Below are 18519 nucleotides of genomic sequence, written 5' to 3' on the forward strand. Positions count from 1 at the left end.
GAGACTGTTCTAAGGATGACAGGGGCCATGAGTAAAGGGACATAGGGCTAGAGAGGATATTATGGGGGGTGGCAGTGAGAGCTGAAGGATGGGTAGGAGTTTTCCAGGTGAAATGCAGATGGAATACAAAGCAAATTCACAGGCTCCCTGGCAAGGTGGAGCATGGGGTACAGGTGGAGGATGCCATACAGGTGTAGCCGGGGGTGGGCCGAGGGGCTAGAACAGGAGAGCTCAATGCAAAATGGTCCCCACCAGTCAGTTCCTAATAGAGTGCTAGAGTTTGCAAATGACTGATTTAAATCCAATCCAATGGAGAGAATTCAAGGCCACTCCTTCATGACATCACTCATACCCACCTGCCCAACGAGCTTTCTACAGTTGATGTGCAGAGATGGTGACCATATCCCTCCAATTTCGTCTCCGTCCATTTAACACAGAGATGTTTGTGATAGAACCTAATACTTGCCACATTTTCCCAATGAAGAAATGGGAGCACAGAGAAGTTAGAAAACCCACTGTCTTAGCTCAGGCTGTTATAACAAAATGTCATAAACTGGTGTCTTAAACAGCAAACATTTATTTCTCACAGTTCAGGAGGCTGGGAAGTCCAAGATCTAGGTGCTGGCTCATTTGGTTCCTGGTGAAGGCTCTCTTCTTGGCTTGCAGACAGTTACCTTCCCACTGCCCTTACCTGGTGCAGAGAGAGAGAAGGAGGGAGCGAGAGGAAGAGCACTCTGGTGTCTCTTCCTCTTCTTAAAGGGCACCAACCCTATTAGACTGGGGCCCCATCCATATGATCTCATTTAAACTTATCACCTCCTTACAGGCCCTCTCTCCAAATATAGGCACGTTGAAGAACATTGAGTCCTTAACACCTGCTCAGGGTCCCACAGCCAGTCACAGGGGTTTGAACACAGGCAGCAGAGAAGGCAATGGCACCCCACTCCAGTACTCTTGCCTGGAAAATCCCATGGATGGAGGAGCCTGGTAGGCTGCAGTCCATGGGGTCACTAAGAGTCGGGCACGGCTGAGCGACTTCACTTTCAGTTTCATGCATTGGAGAAGGAAATGGCAACCCACTCCAGTGTTCTTGCCTGGAGAATCCCAGGGACGGGAGCCTGCCGTCTATGGGGTCCCACAGAGTCGGACACGACTGAAGTGACTTAGCAGCAGCAGCAGCGGTGGATGCTGGGGGCCCAGACTCCTAAACTCTAGACTAACTGGCTCAGAATGTGTTGTGTGTGCATGTTGTCCATCCAGTTGAGAAGTGAGCCTCAGAGCAGGGGTATTCAGGGATCCCTTGAAATTGCATTGGGTTCACCCTGCAATCCAGAACCCACCTGGGATTGGTGATTTCAATGATCCTTCTGGAAGAATGGGCTGAGGTTGTGGCATAGAAGTGAACCAGTCCAGACAAGACGTTTACCTTTGGGGGTCCTCCTGTTTCCAATGAACTCAGAGGAGGCCCCAGGCTCCAGTGAGGACGTCACCACGAATGGCTTGTGTGACCTTGGGCGAGTCACTTGACACACTTCCAGCCCCAGGTTCCTGCCTCGGTGACCACCGCCCCACCTCCCCCCACAACCCCTGCCACCATCACTGGCGGCTGGGGGCCATTTGGTTGGCCAGCCAAGATCCTGGCGTGAGGCCCTTCGCAGATGCGGGTCGCCACCCGATGCCGCGCAGGTGGGGAAGGGGCGGGCTTGCGGTGCGTGGCTGGGCAACTTGAGTGTCGGCGGCGTCTCTCTGGCCGTGCCGTAGGCCGTGCAGAGTGGGCTGCGGAGGCTGGGGGTGGGGGGGACCCGCGGCGGGCCACGAGGCGCTCTCGTCCTCCCCAGACGCCCCGCCGGGCGCCCCCCAGCCCGCGTGGGGGCCGAGCCCCGCGGGAGGGGCTGGAATCCCTCCCAGGCGGGGAGTGGGGGGGGGCCCTCCCGAGCGCCCGCTTCCTCCCTCTCCCCGCGCGCCCCCCTCCCGGCCGCCAGCCAGCTACGTGCCCCCGGGGCCGGCAAGAAGCCACATGCCCCCGCAAGGAATGCCGGGCCCGGCGGGCGGGCGGGGGGCGGGCGCCGGGCAGGGCCGGGCCGGCCCGGGAGCGCCCCGCCGCGAAGGTTGGTGAGAGGCGGCGGAGGGCGAGCCCGCGCCCTTCCCGGTCCCCAGCGCCGCCCCTGCGCCCGGCCGGTGCGCCGCGCGGGCCAAATCGCAGCGTCTCACACTTTCCCCGCCGGACCCGTTGGTGGGACGACCCGCGAGCTCCGGGGGCGGGGGTGCCCGGGGGACCGGGGGTGGTGGGGGGAGGCTGGGGCGGGGCGGTTCGGCCGGACCCGGGCCGCCCGCGCCCCCCTCCCCGCGGCCCCCCTCCAACACGTCCCCGCCGGCTCGGAGAAGGGGGCAGGCCGGCACGTCTCCCCACACCCCTCCCCGCTGCCGGCGGCTTTGGGGCCCCGGTGGGGAGCAGGGGGCTGATTAGCAGAGGAGCAGGGGTGTGGCCAGCGGGGCCCCGGGTAGTGAGTCACACACGCTGCTCGCCCAGTCCCGGGGCCGAGCGCGCTCGCAGCCCGAGCTGAGCGCTGCCCTGACCCGAAGAGTGTCCCCGGGCTTGGCATGAGGACCCTGGGGTGCCAAGGGAGGGGCTGAAGCCCAGCGCGGTGGTGGAGGAGGGCGGTAAGCTGCGGGCTAGGGAGACTCCCCTAGAGAGAGCTGGGTGGGGCTTGGAGTCAGGGCCGCCCACGCGGGGACCCCCCCACCCCCTCAAACCAGGCCCCGCCTGTACCTGCTCTGAGCTGGCAAAGCGTGCCTGGCTGCATTCCCTGGCAGCCCTGGGTGAGGGGCTCTGCAGCCAGGCGCTCAGGGCCCATTTCATCTGCCTGCCCCGCTTTGGCCCCCACTGGACTTGAGCGGATCCCCCCCCTGTTTCCCCACGCTGCAAAGTTTTGTGCGGAGGCTCCTATGGGTCCCTCATACCCTTTGCCCTCTGGGCTTGGGGTCCAGGCTGTGCTTCGAAGCCCTGCCTCCTGGCCTGAGCTCCTCCCGGCCCCTGACCCCATGGGGCTGGTGGCTCCAGTCGTCCCCAGGACCAGCCCGGGGTAGAAATGGCATTTCCTCTTGGCCCGGCTACAGCTGTTTTTGTTGTCTGTGTTCTCAAGCGCTTCCTCTAGGGATGGCAGGGAGGGTAACCAGACTCCATGGGACCCCCCGCTTGCCCTCTCGCCACTCACCCCTCTTCCCCTGTCTCTTTGATCCTCTTCCTGCGCTCGTCCTGCCTTCGCGCCCCCAGGACAGAATGACTGAGAACATGAAGGAGTGCTTGGCACAGACCAAGGCGGCGGTGGGGGAGATGGTGACAGTGGTGAAGACGGAGGTCTGCTCTCCGCTCCGGGACCAGGAGTGTGGCCAGCCCTGGTGAGGCCCCAGTGTGGGGACAGGCGAGGGAGAAGGGGGGCATCGCCCGGCTGGGTTGATTGGAGACCCTGGGAAGAGAGCTCTCTCTTGCCCTCCTCTGGGCAACTCCTAGGACCAGGGGTGGGCACGGGCTCTAGAAAAACCCAAGCAGTGACCCAAGAAGGCCTGAACCCAGGTCTCAGGACCCCTGTCTTTCTACTATCTGCTGCATCAGACGAGCAGGCTGCCTGGGGTTCCTCTACCTGCCCCATCCTTGTGGCCTTTGGGCCAAGTTCTTGGCTTCTCTGCCCACCAGCCTCTCACTCTGATGGCTTTGTGCTTTCTCTACTGGCCCCTGTCCTGGCCAGCTCTAGGAGATCAGACCCCTCGGTCATGGAAGTGGAGCCCAGGAAACTGAAGGGAAAACGTGACCTCATCATGCCCAAAAGCTTCCAGCAAGTGGACTTCTGGTGTAAGTGGAGCTTGGGGCTATTCCTGACCACGCTGACCATCGCCCCCACCCCCACCCCATCTCTGCTTAGGGGATTTGCAGAGGCAACTCTGACGATAGGCACTCACCTATTGTGTACATAAGACACAGGTCCTTGCCTCAGTGAATCCTCACCCTTACCGCTGAGCTGTCTATTATTTGGTCCCATTCTCCAGGGGAGGACACTGGTAGGTTTGGTGAGGGTTAAGGATCTCCTGGCTCAGCTCCCCCGGCTCACAGATGCACACCCATCTGACTCCAGTCATGGGCTTTCTTCTGTTGTTTCAAATTTGAAACAAAGGGGGCTAGTGGCTTCCTTGGCATTGACAGGTGTACCCCTTGAGTCGCCAGGGAGGCGGGTGGGGTATGGCTACTGAAGATGCAGGGGCCTGTGGCTCTGGGGGTGGAGCCAGGGCTGGGACTCGTGAGTCTCACGCTGTGTGCTTGCCACTGGTCTACACTGTGCTCAGGGTGGGTTTCTCATCAGCCCCTCAGCCACCTCATGGGGCTCTCTCCCTCTGCAACAACTGAAGCGCTCTTTCCTCTTTCCATCCCTGCAGTCTGTGAGTCCTGCCAGGAGTACTTTGTGGATGAGTGCCCGAACCACGGTCCCCCAGTGTTTGTGTCTGACACGCCGGTGCCCGTGGGCATCCCAGACCGGGCCGCCCTCACCATCCCCCAGGGCATGGAGGTGGTCAAGGAAGCCAGTGGGGAGAATGATGTGCGTTGCATAAATGAGGTCATCCCCAAGGGCCGCATCTTCGGCCCCTATGAGGGGCAGATCTCCACCCAGGACAAATCAGCTGGCTTCTTCTCGTGGCTGGTGAGTGTCTCCTGGGCTGTGCCTCGGTAAAGGGTGCCGCGAACATGGAAGGAAACCAGCAGGGGGAGCCATATGCTGGCCCAGCCTGGTCCCAGAGCTTTTCTGCCATCACTGCTGGACAAGTGGATGATGGATCTTGCTGTCCCTTTGCCCCTGTGACCCTTGGTGGCTGAGGGCCATTCGGAGGAGCCGCCTCTGTCAGTAGTCTGCAGAATCGTCAGTGGAGCGATTTCTCCCTGAATCCTCCGGTGTGTTTCTGGAGGACCATTGTATGACATTTACAAAGGGTTTCCCCAAGCCCTCCTCTGGAGTGGATGACCTGGGGCTGGGGGCTGTGGGGATGCAGAGCATGACATTCAGCTAAAAAAGCAGTAAAATCCAGAGCTGGAGGTAAAGCCTCCAACAAGACAGGCACAATCTCTGCCCTCAGTGAGTGGACCGTCTGGTGGGGGGAGCGGGCAGTGAACAAATACATTCACATATGACAGTTGCGGCTTAAGAGAGAATACAAGATGTTCTAGGGAGACAGCAGCGTTCACAGTGCTCTGGAATTTGGGGCCTGGAGCCCGCATTCATTATGTCAGCCAGGTTTGCTAGTTACTATCTAATGTGACCTTGGACCAGTCATTGAACCTCTCTGCGACAGGATAATCGTAACTGATGGTGAAGATGAAATGCGTCGACGCTGCAAAGTTCTTAGAATCGTGCTCGCCTCTAGCAAGCGTGCAGTGAATATCAGCTATTGCTGTTATTGTTCTTGGCCTACTTAAGGGGTTTGGGCAAGAGTTCCTTTGATCTGAGACTTAAAGAATGAGTAGCAGTTAGTCACAGGGGGATGAAAAATTGCTCCCTGTAGACAGAAGAGCTGAGAGAGAGGGACCCCAGGAAGTCTGGTAGGACAGCAGCAGTGAGCCTGAGAGGCAGAGAGGCAAGAATCAGCCGGGGAGGGAGCTGGGGCCAGATCACGCTGCGTTCCATAGACCGTGAAAGTACGCCCTTCATCCTGCGGGCCAGGTAAGCCATCGGAACATTTCAGACAGAAGTGTGACCTGGAAGGTTGCAGAATGGAGAAGTGGGATTCTGGGTCAAAGGCTGGAGTGGAGATTCACATAAGGAAAGATAGCAGCTTAAATTCAGGTGCTAGAGGTGGGGACATTTGAGAGACATTTAAAGAGGAAAATTCCTAAGATTTGTTGATGGACAGGATGTAAAGATGAAGAAGAGGGATTTTCAGATTTGAAAAGGAATTTCAGGCATCAAACTTGTACAGAGATGAGGGGGACATGGGACAAGTAGGAAAATCATTCCTTAACCATTTATGAGGGTCTCCTGTGTTCCAAGTACTGGGCTGACTCTGGGGACACAATGGTGGACCAGATCAGACATGAGTGCTGCCCTCATAGAGTTTACCGTGGGAAGATGAACTAAAGAATAAGATAAGTAAATGTAAAATGATGACTCTGAAAGGTAATGAAGAGACAGGGAGGCTAGGAGAAAAGTGATCAACAAAGGGATTTGATGTGGCCAGAAGTCAGGTAAGGCTTCCTAATAGCTGAGCTGTGATTGAAGGAAGAGAATTCCTACCGAGTGACGATCATGAGGACTGTCAGGATGGACGGGGCAGTATGAGCAACAGTCCTGTGGCAAGAGAGACCGTGGCGTGTGTGCCCACCTGGAAGGCCACTGCGCTTGGAGTGCCGAAAACCCAGGGATCTGGAAGAGACAGACGTGGCCATGTAGGTCCCAGCAGGCCAGACTGGGACTTCTGTTCTCCATTTTAAGAACAATGAGGGACTTTCATTTATGTTTTAAAAAGGTGAGTCTGACTGCAGGCTGCAGAACTGATGGGGTAGGGGCATTGGTCAAGAATGGACATCCAGGGGGCTTCCCTGGTGGTCCAGTGGTTAAGATTCTGCCTTCCAGTGCAGGGGGGCCTGAGTTCAATCCCTGGTCAGGGAATTAAGATGCCACATATTGAGCATTGTGGCCAATAAATAGATAAAAGAATGAGCATCTGCACCCCAGTCAGAGGGATGTGGTCATTCTCTAAGTCAGCGATGGTGGAGGCTTGGGCTTGGGTGGGCAGAGACATAGAGACAAGTGAACTGCTTTGTGGATATTTCCAAGGTGAGGGAGATCTGACTTGGAAAGAGACTGGCCTAAGTAAGGGAGAGGGAAGTATCAAGAACAACTCCTGCGGTGTTCTTCTGCCTCCAGGTCAGGAATGGTGTCTTTCTGTGAGAAATGGAGAACACCAGAAGGAGACTGGGTTGAGGGGAAGATCCTGATTTTGGTTTTGGGGGCTTGTTGAGCTTGGAGTGATGTCAAGATATCCAAGTGGTGATACCAACTAGGAAGTTAGATTATGGGTTGGGATCTTGGAAAGGAGATCTAGAAATGTCACTTCCTGAGTCACCTGTGCCTAAGTGGTCAGTGGGGCCAGAGGGCTGGAGGGCAGCACCCAGGGAGAACGGGCTGAGTGGGAGGTGGAGAAGCCTACGGGCTAAGCTTTGAGGAACTTCAACAGTGAACGGTCCAGAAGGGGAGCTTGATCTGCACGGGAGACACAGCAAGAGCTGCCTGAGAGGTGGGATGGCCGGAATGTCCAGCAGTGTCCAACTGGGCTGAGAAGCCAAGTGAGGAAAGGGCTCAAAAGTACCCACTGGACTTAGTGCCGGGGAAGTCACTGGTGATTTTAGCAAGAGCTGATACTATAAGACCACGGTTGCCAACCTGGGGCAATTTATACCTCCTCACCCCTTTCTGGGATATTTGTAAATATCTGGAGACATTTTTTGGCCATCACAACTTGGGATCTAGAAGGAAGAGGCCAGCAAAAGTGAAAGTCACTCAGTTGTGTCCGACTCTTTGCAACCCCATGGATTGTAGCCCACCAGGCTCCTCTGTTCATGGGATTCTCCAGACAAGAATACTAAAGTGGATTGCCATTTCCTTCTCCAAGGGATCTTCCCGACCCAGGGATCGAACCTGGGTCTCCTGCATTGCAGGCAGATTCTTTACTGTCTGAGCTACCAGGGAAGCCGGGGATGTTGCTAAACCTTTGATAATACACAGGGCAGCCTCCTACAACAAAGAGTGGTGTGGCCTCGCTTGTCAATAGATGGGAGTTGAGAAATCCTGAAGAAGAGTAATGAAATAAGAACCTCATTAGAATGGAGGTGACTGGTTTAGTCACCTTTCAGAAGTTTGATGAGAAGTAAGAAGTGGAGGAGAGACATAGGAAGGGTGATGGCTAAGGGAAGACTGGGGTTAAGGAGGTTTTTGTATTTTTTAAAGTGGGGTGCCCTTTATTCAGACACATGCATCTGAGTTGGCTTCTAAGTCTCAGACACAGGTTAACTTTACTTAGGTTTCCTTGGTTATATTTTAAGTTAATTATTTTTGACTGTGTTGTTCACTGGGTGAATGAATGAACCACATTCACTGCTGCATGTGGGCTTTCTCTAGTTGGGGCGAGCGAGGGCTATTCTCTAGTTGCGATGCGCAGGCTTCTCATGACGGTGGCTTGTGGGACACAGGCTCTAGGTGCGTTGGCTTCGTGGTTGTGGTGCACGGGCTTAGTTGCTAGTGACGTGTGGGATCTTCCTGGGCCAGGGATCAAACCCATGTTCCCTGCATTGGTAGATGGATTCTTATCCATTGGATCACCATGGAAGTCCCTAAGGGAGTTTGTTAATGAGACTTTAACTTCCTTAAAAAACCCAGTGGAGGAAGTCTGTCTGAATATACAGTAGAAATAGGCATGATGGGTAAGCTTTTATGTTGCCTGAGAGGGTTCACATGGAGACATTTGATGTGGAGAGGTGGTAGGTCAATGTTTTTTCTGTCCCTTGAGGACTGTCTTAGAGATTTGGAGCTGATGAAGGGAGTTAGCTATAGTTGATCAAATGATGATTCTCCAAAGATGGCCAGGTTCTTCCCCTGGACCCTGTGAATGTGTTATCTTATATGGTAAAAGGGACTGCGCATGTGATCAAGTTAAGGATTTTGAGATGGAGAAATTGTCTTGGGTTACATGGGTGGTACCAGTGCAGTTACAAGCGTCTTTATAAGAGGAGGGCAGGAGAGGCAGCGTCAGAAAGAAGACACTGGAAGATGCTGTCCTGCTGGCCATGAAGATAGGGAAGGAGCCAGGAGCCAAGGCACGCAGGCGCCTCCAGAAACTAGGAAAGGCCAGGAAACAGATTCTTCCCTCATGCCTTTTGAAAAACACTCAGCCCTGCCAACACCTGATTTTAGGATTCCTTACTTCCAGAAAAGCAAAACACATTTGATTGTTTTAGCCATTGTGTTTGTGGCCATTTGTTATAGCAGTCAGTTCAGTTCAGTTCAGTCACTCAGTCGTGTCCGACTCTTTGCGACCCCATGAATTGCAGCACGCCAGGCCTCCCTGTCCATCACCAACTCCTGGAGTTCACCCAGACTCACGTCCACTGAGTCAGTGATGCCATCCAGCCATCTCATCCTCTGTCGTCCCCTTCTCCTGCCCCCAATCCCTCCCAGCATCAGAGTCTTTTCCAATGAGTCAACTCTTTGCATGAGGTAGCCAAAGTACTGGAGTTTCAGCTTTAGCATCATTCCTTCCAAAGAACACCCAGGGCTGATCTCCTTTAGAACAGACTGGTTGGATCTCCTTGCAGTCCAAGGGACTCTCAAGAGTCTTCTCCAACATCACAGTTCAAAAGCATCAATTCTTCGGCACTCAGCTTTCTTCACAGTCCAACTTTCATATCCATACATGACCACAGGAAAAACCATAGCCTTGACTAGACGGACCTTTGTTGGCAAAGTAATGTCTCTGCTTTTGAATATGCTATCTAGGTTGGTCATAGCTTTCCTTCCAAGGAGTAAGCATCTTTTAATTTCATGACTGCAATCACCATCTGCAGTGATTTTGGAGACCCAAAAAATAAAGTCTGACACTGTTTCCACTGTTTCCCCATCTATTTCCCATGAAGTGATGGGACCAGATGCCATGATCTTCGTTTTCTGAATGTTGAGCTTTAAGCCAACTTTTTCACTCTGCTCTTTCACTTTCATCAAGAGGCTCTTTAGTTCCTCTTCACTCTCTGCCATGAGGCTGGTGTCATCTGCGTAGCTGAGGTGACTGATATTTCTTCCATTGTAGCAGTAGTGGGACTCTAATCCAGTGAACTTATGTGTTTGGGAGGGGATGGCTGCTAAAGTATGTGGAGAGGTGGAGAGAGGTATCTTGAGACAGAGGAGAAAGTGAGTTCAGGCTGGGGTTGGGGGAGAGGTGGAGGTGCCCAGGAGATGCCCAGATGGAGCTGTCCCAAGGCACATTGGTGTGTGTGGGTCTGCAGCCTAGGGGGGAAAGCCAAGCATATAAACTTATGCAGCCGAAGCCCTGGGAAGGGATGGGCAGAGGGCGAGAAGCTTGAGGCTCGAGAGCCCATTGGCTCGGGGGGCACACAGGTCCTGGTATTCTTGGCAGGGACGGTTGCTGCCACCTTGCTGTGGATTGAGGTGTGAGTAGGAGGAGAGGAGGGGAAGCCAGCAAGGATGATCAGCTTGTTTTCAAAGTCTGGCTGCTCATTGATCAATTATTATATGCCAGGTGTTTACCTCATTCTTCCTCAAGATGGTCCCGCAGGTGGAGGTGGCTGCCCTTCAGATGGAGGGTGCTGGGACTGAAGAGGTTCAGTAAGCGACCCCCAGCTCCTGTAGATAGTACCTGGCAGACCTTGGGTTCCTTCAAAGATAGGATGTGTGATGCCTGGGGCTTTAAGGAGTTCCTTCGTGGGAAGACATGTGTGGTTGTGTGATTAAATTCAATTATTCAATTCAGCCTCATAGAGCAACTCCCATGTACTAGGTACTGCACAGGAAGCTCTAGAGGTAACAGAAATGCACGAAGTTTGCTCTCTGCTCTTACAGAGTCTGTGGTCCCGCCATGGGCAGCAGGGGCCAAGGGAGATGAGGCGGGAGGCCTGTTCCCAGCCCAGGGCGTTGCTGGTAGTCGTGGTGTGCAGTAGACAGGAGGGGCGGGGAGAAGAGGAGTCGGTTTTGGCTGGGCAGATTGGGGATGGGTTTTGAAGGATGGGTAGGAGTTCAGTAGAGGAGGCCGATGCCTTCTCAGCCTGTGGGAAAGTCTCAGGGGAGAAAATCTCATACCCAGGGAAGGGCTAGGGGAGATCCCTTTCTTTCCCACCAGAGTCTACTCCTGGGACGTCCCAGCCAGGCAAGCTTGGGATCTCTAAAGCAGGCATCTTCCCCAGGTTCATGGCCTGGCATGGGTCTTGGGTCTAAAGAAAAGGGAGAATAGCAAGGTCTGGAGTTTGCAGCCTGGTCCTAGACCAGCTCTTCCTGTCAAGGGTGGGCGTGGCCCTCAGTTAGGGGCGTGGCCAGAGGCAGCTATGTTGCTTCCTTGGAGGTTCCTCCCAAGGGCCTCTGAGCTGTGCCACCGGCATGGGTGTAGGGACGGTGTGGCTGGAGGTCACCATACCACATGGAGACTTTGACTTTTGTGATCCAGGGACACGAGAGGTGTTGAAGGCCTGGAGAGAACAGAAGTACAAAATGGCTTGAGCAGTGCCTGTGTGGGTGGGTGTGTGTGTTCTCAACTGGGGCCTCAGCTGGGGCAAAGCAGGAATGAGGAACAGCTTGCTCAAACGATGGGTTGGCTCAGTGGTGTGAGAAAGGACAAATGGCCTGAACCATGGCCCCAATTTTGGACCAGGATCTAGAAGCCCCACTTCCTGAGTAAACTGCATTCACGTGTCAGATCCTGTCCCAAAGCCATACTTGATCTTGTCTGTTCTTGACCTTCTGCCTGCCTTCCAAAGCCCTGGCCTCCATCCAACACAACACATTTCCTCCCATAACTCAGTATGTAGAGTCTCAGTGGAAGCAATGGTGGTGCTCTAAGGATAACCATAGCCGTTTATGTTTATTGAGGGCCCACTATGTATCTGGCTCTGTGCTCGACACTTCACATCATGATCCTATTTGATCCTAGCGATGCCCTTGTGAAGCAGGTATTAGTCTAACCATTACTCTGCTGAGAAGCCTGAGGCCTGGAGAGGAGAAGTCATTCTGCACACAGCTGAACAGCTACTGAGTAACTGAGCTGAGAGTCGAACCTGAGCAGTCTGACTCTAGAACCCACTCTCTCATTCAGCCTCCTGGTCCTCTCCTCCTCCCATACTTGTCTGGCCTATTCCTGCCTCCTGGCCTCGGTTGACTTTCTTCCTCTCATCCTTCCAGCCCAGTACAAGGTTCCTCTCCATCTCACCTCAGCGTGGAGGCAAGCTGGTCCCATTGGCTACAGTGTGATGGAGGTGTGGGGCCTAGATTGAGATGAACCAAACGGCCATCTCCACTTTCTATCTCTCCTTCAAGGCCTGACCTCCTCGGGGGGAGTTTTATTTATTATTTTCGGCTGCACTGGGTCTTCGTTGCTGCTCCAGGCCTCTGTAGTTGCCGGGAGCAGGAGCCACTCTTGGTTGCAGCGTGCGGGCTTATTGTGGTGGCTTATTGTGTAGCACGGACTCTAGGTGCCCAGGCTTCAGTAGTTACAGCGCACAGGCTCAGTAGTTTCAGCGTGTGGGCTCCTGGGCATGCTGGCATCAGTAGCTGTAGTACATAGGCTCAGTAGTCGTGGCACATGGGCCCAGGTGCTCTGCAGTATGTGGAATCCTCCCGTACTAGGGATCAAACCTATGTCCTCTGCACGGGGGTGGGCTCCCATCCACTGCACCACCAGGAAGTCCCTAGGAAGGAGTTTTGCCTTCACTTCTGGATGTTTGGAAAAGAAATGCCCCTTCCTCTACTTTCTCATCTCCCTGGAAATATACAGACTCCATAAATCATTGCCAGGCTTGCCAGGCTGCCCTCAGACACTACAGGCTGGAGACGATGCTGCAGGCATGAGGTGCCTGGGGAGTACCAGGCAGTCATGTGGTTTCGGAAAGAGGCAGAAGAAAGAGGAGTCCAGCACAGGGTTTCTATTTAAATGTTTCACTGAGGCCCAGTCTGGTTCCAGAAGGGATTTAGGGCAGCCTAGCAGGATCTATAAAATATAACACGATAGCATATTAAAACTGGGAGAGAGAGAAGAAAGAAAAACAAGGGTGGAGATCCTAAATGGAGCCAGGAATGAGGCTAAAAATGCATACCATGATGACCTGTGTGTGCACTTTTAGCTATAGAGGTTCCAAATTTGGCGGCCACTGGGAAGAGGCAAGCTGACTCGGCTACCAGTGCTTTCTGGCCATAGCGTAAGAAGTTGCAGGTAGCTCCCGAGGAGGCCTGCTTCTCCGGGTGGATCCTGGGCGGGAGGCTTCCCAGGGCCCCTTTTAAAGAGGACACCGTGCGGTGGGATCGCTCCCCTACTGTCAGCTGGTCTCTCCGCCTGCCAGATTCCTACTGTTCTAGGGAGAAGCAGACGTGAAATGTGACTTCGGGGTTTTCCATTTCAGCTTCCATCATAAAGTGGAGATTTATTTTAAAACTTAAAAGATTGGGTGTGCAAAGGCTTGTGACACGCCCTCCAGAACAGAATCTGAAAACCCCCGGGTTGATGGGAGAGATGAAGTGTGAGCAGATGGTTGCAACAGCGCAAGACGTCAGGGGAGGCAGGCAGGTCTGACCGGGCTTGGGGGTGGGCAGGGCTCAGAGAAGGGAAGAGAAGAGTAACGGGCTGGTCCAGGAACGGAAGAATGCACATTTGAAGCAGGTCGGGCTTCTGGGTATGTTTGAGAATCTGAGCAACTGAGTTTCATGCTTATTTACTCTTTATTCTGAAATTTCAAGCTCTGCAAAAGCATAAGAATTGTATGATCAGGAGCCACACACCCTGCATCTAGCCCCGCCTGTTGCTAACATTTTATAACAATTGCTTCAGTCTCTCTCTATATGTCCTGACTTCCCTGGTGGCTCAGATGGTAAAGAATCTGCCTGCAGTGCAGGAGACCCAGGTTCGATCCCTGGGTCGGGAAGCTCCCCTGGAGAAGGGAATGGCAACCCACTCCAGTATTCTTGCCTGGACAGAGGAGCCTGGTGGGTTACAGTCTATGGGACTGCAAAGAGTCAGACACAACTGAATGACTAAGCACCACACAGCACAGCATAGCTACCTCCAGGCGCGCACACACACACACACACATTCTTTTTTTTTTTTCCTGAACTATTTGAGACCTAGTTCCAGGTATCAGGCTTCGTGGCCATGCAGCGTCTGTCACCATTATCCAGCTCTGCAGTTGTACTGTGAAAGCATTCACAGACAGTACATGAATGAGCAAGTGTCGCTGGGTTCCAATAAAACTTTATTTATAAACACTGATGTGAATTCTGTATAATTTCAAATGAAATTTGAATTTATATAAGTTCTAAAAATCATACAAATGAAATTATATGGAAAAGGTTTCAGTTATGAAAAACAAGCAGAACCATGCTTAACTCACAGGCTGTGAAAACAGATGAGGGGTTGGATTTGACCTGCCAGCGGTAGTTTGTTGATCCCTGTCCTATGTAATCAGAGTATAGTTATTATACTCAGGATACAGTACTGTCTCAACTATAGTCCTTATTCAGATTTTCCCAATTGCCCTGAGTGGTGGCCCGGATAGTCTTTCCGCCATTCAGGACCCACTCAAGCATCACACATCGCATTTGGTTGTCACGTCTCACTAGTCTGCTTTATTCTGAAACAGCTGCCCAGATTGTGTTTCTCGTTCACAGTATTGCTACTTTGGAAGAGTTCAGGACAGTTCTTTGCAGACCCTTCCACAGTTTAGATTTGCCCGATTGTTTCCTCCCGATCGATTCAGGTTATAGATTTTTGGCACTGGGTATGTTGTGTCTCTCACTGCAGTTAGCGAGAGCCTGTGATGTCCGTTTGTCTTCCCTTTAACTCAGTGCTTTCAGGAACTATTGGTGATTCTTGCCTATATCAATTATTTTTCATGGCTTGAAAGGATTTTTAATCATTCCTTCTACACTTACGACTGAATATTCTTCTGTTTCGAAGAAGTGCTCAACTTTCTCCCCCACCCCATCCCTTAAGGTTATTTTTACTACCAGTATGGACTCACGGATGTTTTTTTCCTTCATTGTGCTATGGTCCATTCCTCTCATTATGCGTTTTGAGCTTTAAATTGCCCTAGAGTTGGCCAGCAAAAACCCATTCAGACTGGCTTCTTGTCCTTTTACTGTTTCCTTACTTTCTCATGCAAAGTTTTGTGTCTTTTTTTTTTTTTTTTTTGCCCCAACACAGGGCATGCAGGATCTTTAGTTCCCTGACCAGGAATTGAACTTTGCCCCCTGCAGCGGAAGCACAGCATTGTAACCATTGGACTGCCAGGAAAGTCCCAAAGAAGATGTTCTAGTCATCTCTCTTAGGAGCTCAAACGTGATTTAGTGAGAAATAGTCTCTAGAAACCAAATCTCTGGCACTAGATGTGCACATTGCTCCTGGGGTGTCCTTGCTTCTAAGCCTGAACTAGGTTTTGAGGGGTGAGTTAAAGTGAGTGGCCAGTAGAGTCAGGAACCGAGGGAACACGGAGTCACAAGCAGTGGGGATAGCATGTACAAGGGTCCAAGGGCACGTGTATAATGTTGAGGTGGGGATGGTAATAGGGCACAGGGTGCCCTGTAATAGGGTGATAGAGGTACAAGGTGTGCTGAGATGGAAAAGTGAAGATGATGCTGGAAAACAGTTGCTTTGCTCACGTTCTAAGATGTTATGGATCTTAGAACACTGTTGAATGACAGTGTCAGCTTTTCTAGGAATGAAAATATGGGCCTCAACCCTAAGGCTCCTCTTAATGTCAGAAGCATTAAATGGCATGACTTGTATAACTTTTGTAAATGCTGGTAGTTTTGTTATTAAATCATGAACCAAACCAAAAATATCCCCACTCTCCACAAAAATACTCTAGTTAACTAGTTTTGGCTGGAACTGTCTCTAATTCTTAAAATCTACTATATGGAACAAAAATAAAACATGAAAAACTATTCTGAATTTTCAATATAAACCAACTGCTAACTTGACCTTCAACTTTCCTTGCCTCCTCAGCACTTCTGCTGCAATTGTTTCTCACTTGGGTTATATTGGAGGCTTCCCTGGTGGCTCAGACGGTAAAGCGTCTGCCTGCAATGCGGGAGACCCGGGTTCGATTCCTGGGTGGGGAAGATCCCTTGGAGGAGGAAATGGCAATCCACTCCAGCACTCTTGCCTGGAGAATCCCAGGGACGGGGGAGCCTGGTGGGCTGCCGTCTATGGGGTCGCACAGAGTCGGACACGACTGAACGACTCAGCAGCAGCAGCAGGAGCTTCCATACTGGTTTCCATAGTGGCTGCAGCAATTTACGTTCCTGAAACAGCGCTCAGGGGTTCCCTTTGGTCCTCATCCTGGTCAGCGCTTGGTATTTCTTGTCTTTTTGATGAAAACCATTCTGACAGGTGTGCAGTGATATCTCATTATGGTTTTAATTTGCATTTCCATGATGATTGGTGATGCTGAACGTTTTTTCAAGGACGTGTTGGTCAGGTGTCTGACTTTTATCGTTTCAGTTCAGTTAAGTTGCTCAGTCATGTCTGACTTTTGCGTTTATCATTTATGGAGTCCCAATTATTTATGATTATATTAATTTTACTCTAAAGTTACTTTAAAAGGTTTAAACATAGAAACTAAATAAATACAACATTTCACACAGCTTTTAAACAACTATTAAACCAAGACAAACTTACGAATATAAAATGAACAGAACTACACAAACCAACGTAATTCAAATGAACAAAATCAGTGTCCTGTGTTGGATCATGTGTTACTGAAACTAAATCGCAGTTTATAGGGTGAATACGACAGTGACGACTTCGACACAGAATCTTCTGAGTTTGGGGTGCCTCTCTGCTTTTGTGTGCCATGGGACACTTTTATTTTCTTTATTTGTTTGTCTCTATTTAAAACACGGGGCGATGTTTTGTTAATACAACTGCCGCAGTGTTTCTTCGTCTTTGCCAGGATGCATTATTTACATATTAAAGTTTGTTCTTTTGTCATTACCTCATGGCAAGTAGTAACAGTTGTACAGTCAGTCAGCTGTTACAGTGTAACAAGCTACCTCCAAATGCAGTGCAATAGAATGAGGGTCTGTAAATGTTTGTGTAAACGGCCAGATAGTAAGTCTTTTAGGCTTTGTGGCCCATATGTGTCTGTCACACTACTCAACTCTGCCATCCATCAGTGTGAGAGCAACCAGAGGTGTGTGTATTCTAAGACTTTGTTTATGGAGGCTGAAATTTGAATTCCATGTAATTTTCACATGATAAAATAGTCTTCTTTTGAGTTATTTTCAACCATCTAGAAATGTACAAACCATTCTCAGATGGTGGGCTATACAGAACAGGTGGCGGGCTGGATTTAGCCCGCAGGCGCCGGCATATAGAACAGCAATCGTTTATCCTTGCTGGGGTATCTGCCGGTTGATTGCAGCTCCTCACTGATTCTGGTGTGTCCGCTGGTTGCCGGTGGTTGGGCTGGTTTAGCTGCGCTCCTCAGTGCTGCTCAGCCTCCAGGCACAGGGTGAACCCGGCTCTTCACCGAGGGCCAGGTCTGCTCCAAGTGTGTCTGTTCTGGGCCCAGACTCCAGGGACTCCCTGGGGAAGCTCTTCTTCTGTGGAGGCAGAGGCCCTGCAGGCAGGGCCTCATAAGCCCATGTCAAGCCTGTGTTTGCATCTTGCTTATTACCATCCCATTGGCCAAACAAGTCAGATGACCGAACCCAAAGTCAAGGAGTGAAGAATTAGAGGCCACCTGTAAGACAGAGTGTAGTGCAGAGTCTCATGGCCAGGGTAACAGGGAAGGGCAAGAGCTAGACCAATTCAGTCTCCCACATGTGCCAACTTGGAGAAGGAAATGGCAACCCACTCCAGTTATCTTGCCTGGAGAATCCTGTGGATGGAGGAGCCTGGTGGGCTGCTGTCCATGGGGTTGCACAAGTCAGACACGACTGAAGCGACTTAGCAGCAGCAGCAGGTGCCAACTCAGTCACAAGCCCAGAGCTGCTGCTGTTCTGTTGCTCAGGCGTGCCTCACTCCTCTCGACCCCGTGGACTGACTGCAGCCCGTCGGATTCATCTGTCCATAGGATTCTCCAGGCAAGAATACTGGAATGGGTAGCCATTTCCTTCTCCAGGGGATCTTCCTGACCCAGGGATCGAACCTTCATCTCCTGCATTGACAGGTAGATTCTTTACTGTCTGAACCACAAGGGAAGCCTGTGTCTGTTGGTTCAGTCATGTCCCACTTTTCACGACCCCATGGACGGACTGCAGCCCACCAGGCTCCTCTGTCCATGGTATTTCCCAGGCCAGAATACTGAGTTGGGTTGCCATTTCCTTCTCCAGGGGATCTTCCTGACCCAGGGATCAAACCTGCATGTCCTGCATTGACAGGCAGATTCTTTACCACTGACCCCTTGGGAAGCTTTCCGATCTGTAGCGTGAGGTACACAGTTTGTTTCCAGCTGATTTCTCTCTGGCAACATGCCCATTCTTTTAAAAATAATATTGACTGATTGATTTGTTTTTGGTTGCACTGGCTCTTTGTTGCTCGTGCGGGTTTTCTCTAGTTGAGGAGAGCGGGGCTGCTCTTCGGGTGAGGTGTGTGGACTTCCCATTGCGGTGGTTTCTCTTGTTGCGGAGTGCGGGCTCTAGGCTGCATGGGCTTCAGTAATTGCAGCTCGAGGGCTCTAGAGCGCGGGCTCAGTAATTGTGGTGCAGAGGCTTAACTGCTACAAGGCACGTGGAATCCACCACGACCAGGGATCGAACCCATGTCCCC

At 51.8% G+C, this 18519-nt stretch overlaps 1 protein-coding gene and 1 long non-coding RNA gene across 11 annotated transcripts in view; one reads left to right on the forward strand and one right to left on the reverse strand.

Annotated features, from left to right (window-relative positions):
- PRDM11 (PR/SET domain 11) overlaps positions 1–18519 on the forward strand; it is a 97367-nt gene that overhangs the window by 38578 nt on the left and 40270 nt on the right. For 5 of the 10 annotated variants that reach the window (XM_086338688.1, XM_086338695.1, XM_086338691.1 and 2 more), the window contains exons 2-4: positions 3275–3399; positions 3747–3850; positions 4429–4691. The exons of 1 other annotated variant lie outside the window; for it this stretch is intronic. In XM_086338688.1, the coding sequence (XP_086194814.1) occupies positions 3275–3399; positions 3747–3850; positions 4429–4691 (492 nt within the window). Of the gene's footprint in view, positions 1–2056; positions 2109–2139; positions 2662–3274; positions 3400–3746; positions 3851–4428; positions 4692–18519 lie in introns of those variants that run through there. 4 more of the 10 variants (XM_086338687.1, XM_086338692.1, XM_086338694.1 and 1 more) reach the window with 4 other exon arrangements.
- Positions 558–2009, reverse strand: LOC147358492 (uncharacterized). Its single transcript, XR_015141696.1, has 2 exons — positions 1341–2009; positions 558–691 (listed from the first exon to the last, which is right to left on the reverse strand). It is a non-coding gene; the product is annotated as an uncharacterized LOC147358492 (long non-coding RNA).

Source organism: Bos grunniens, chromosome 15 (assembly GCF_055505025.1).
Source record: "Bos grunniens cultivar Pamir isolate PY7600 chromosome 15, Bosgru_T2T1.0, whole genome shotgun sequence".
NCBI lineage: Eukaryota > Metazoa > Chordata > Mammalia > Artiodactyla > Bovidae > Bos > Bos grunniens.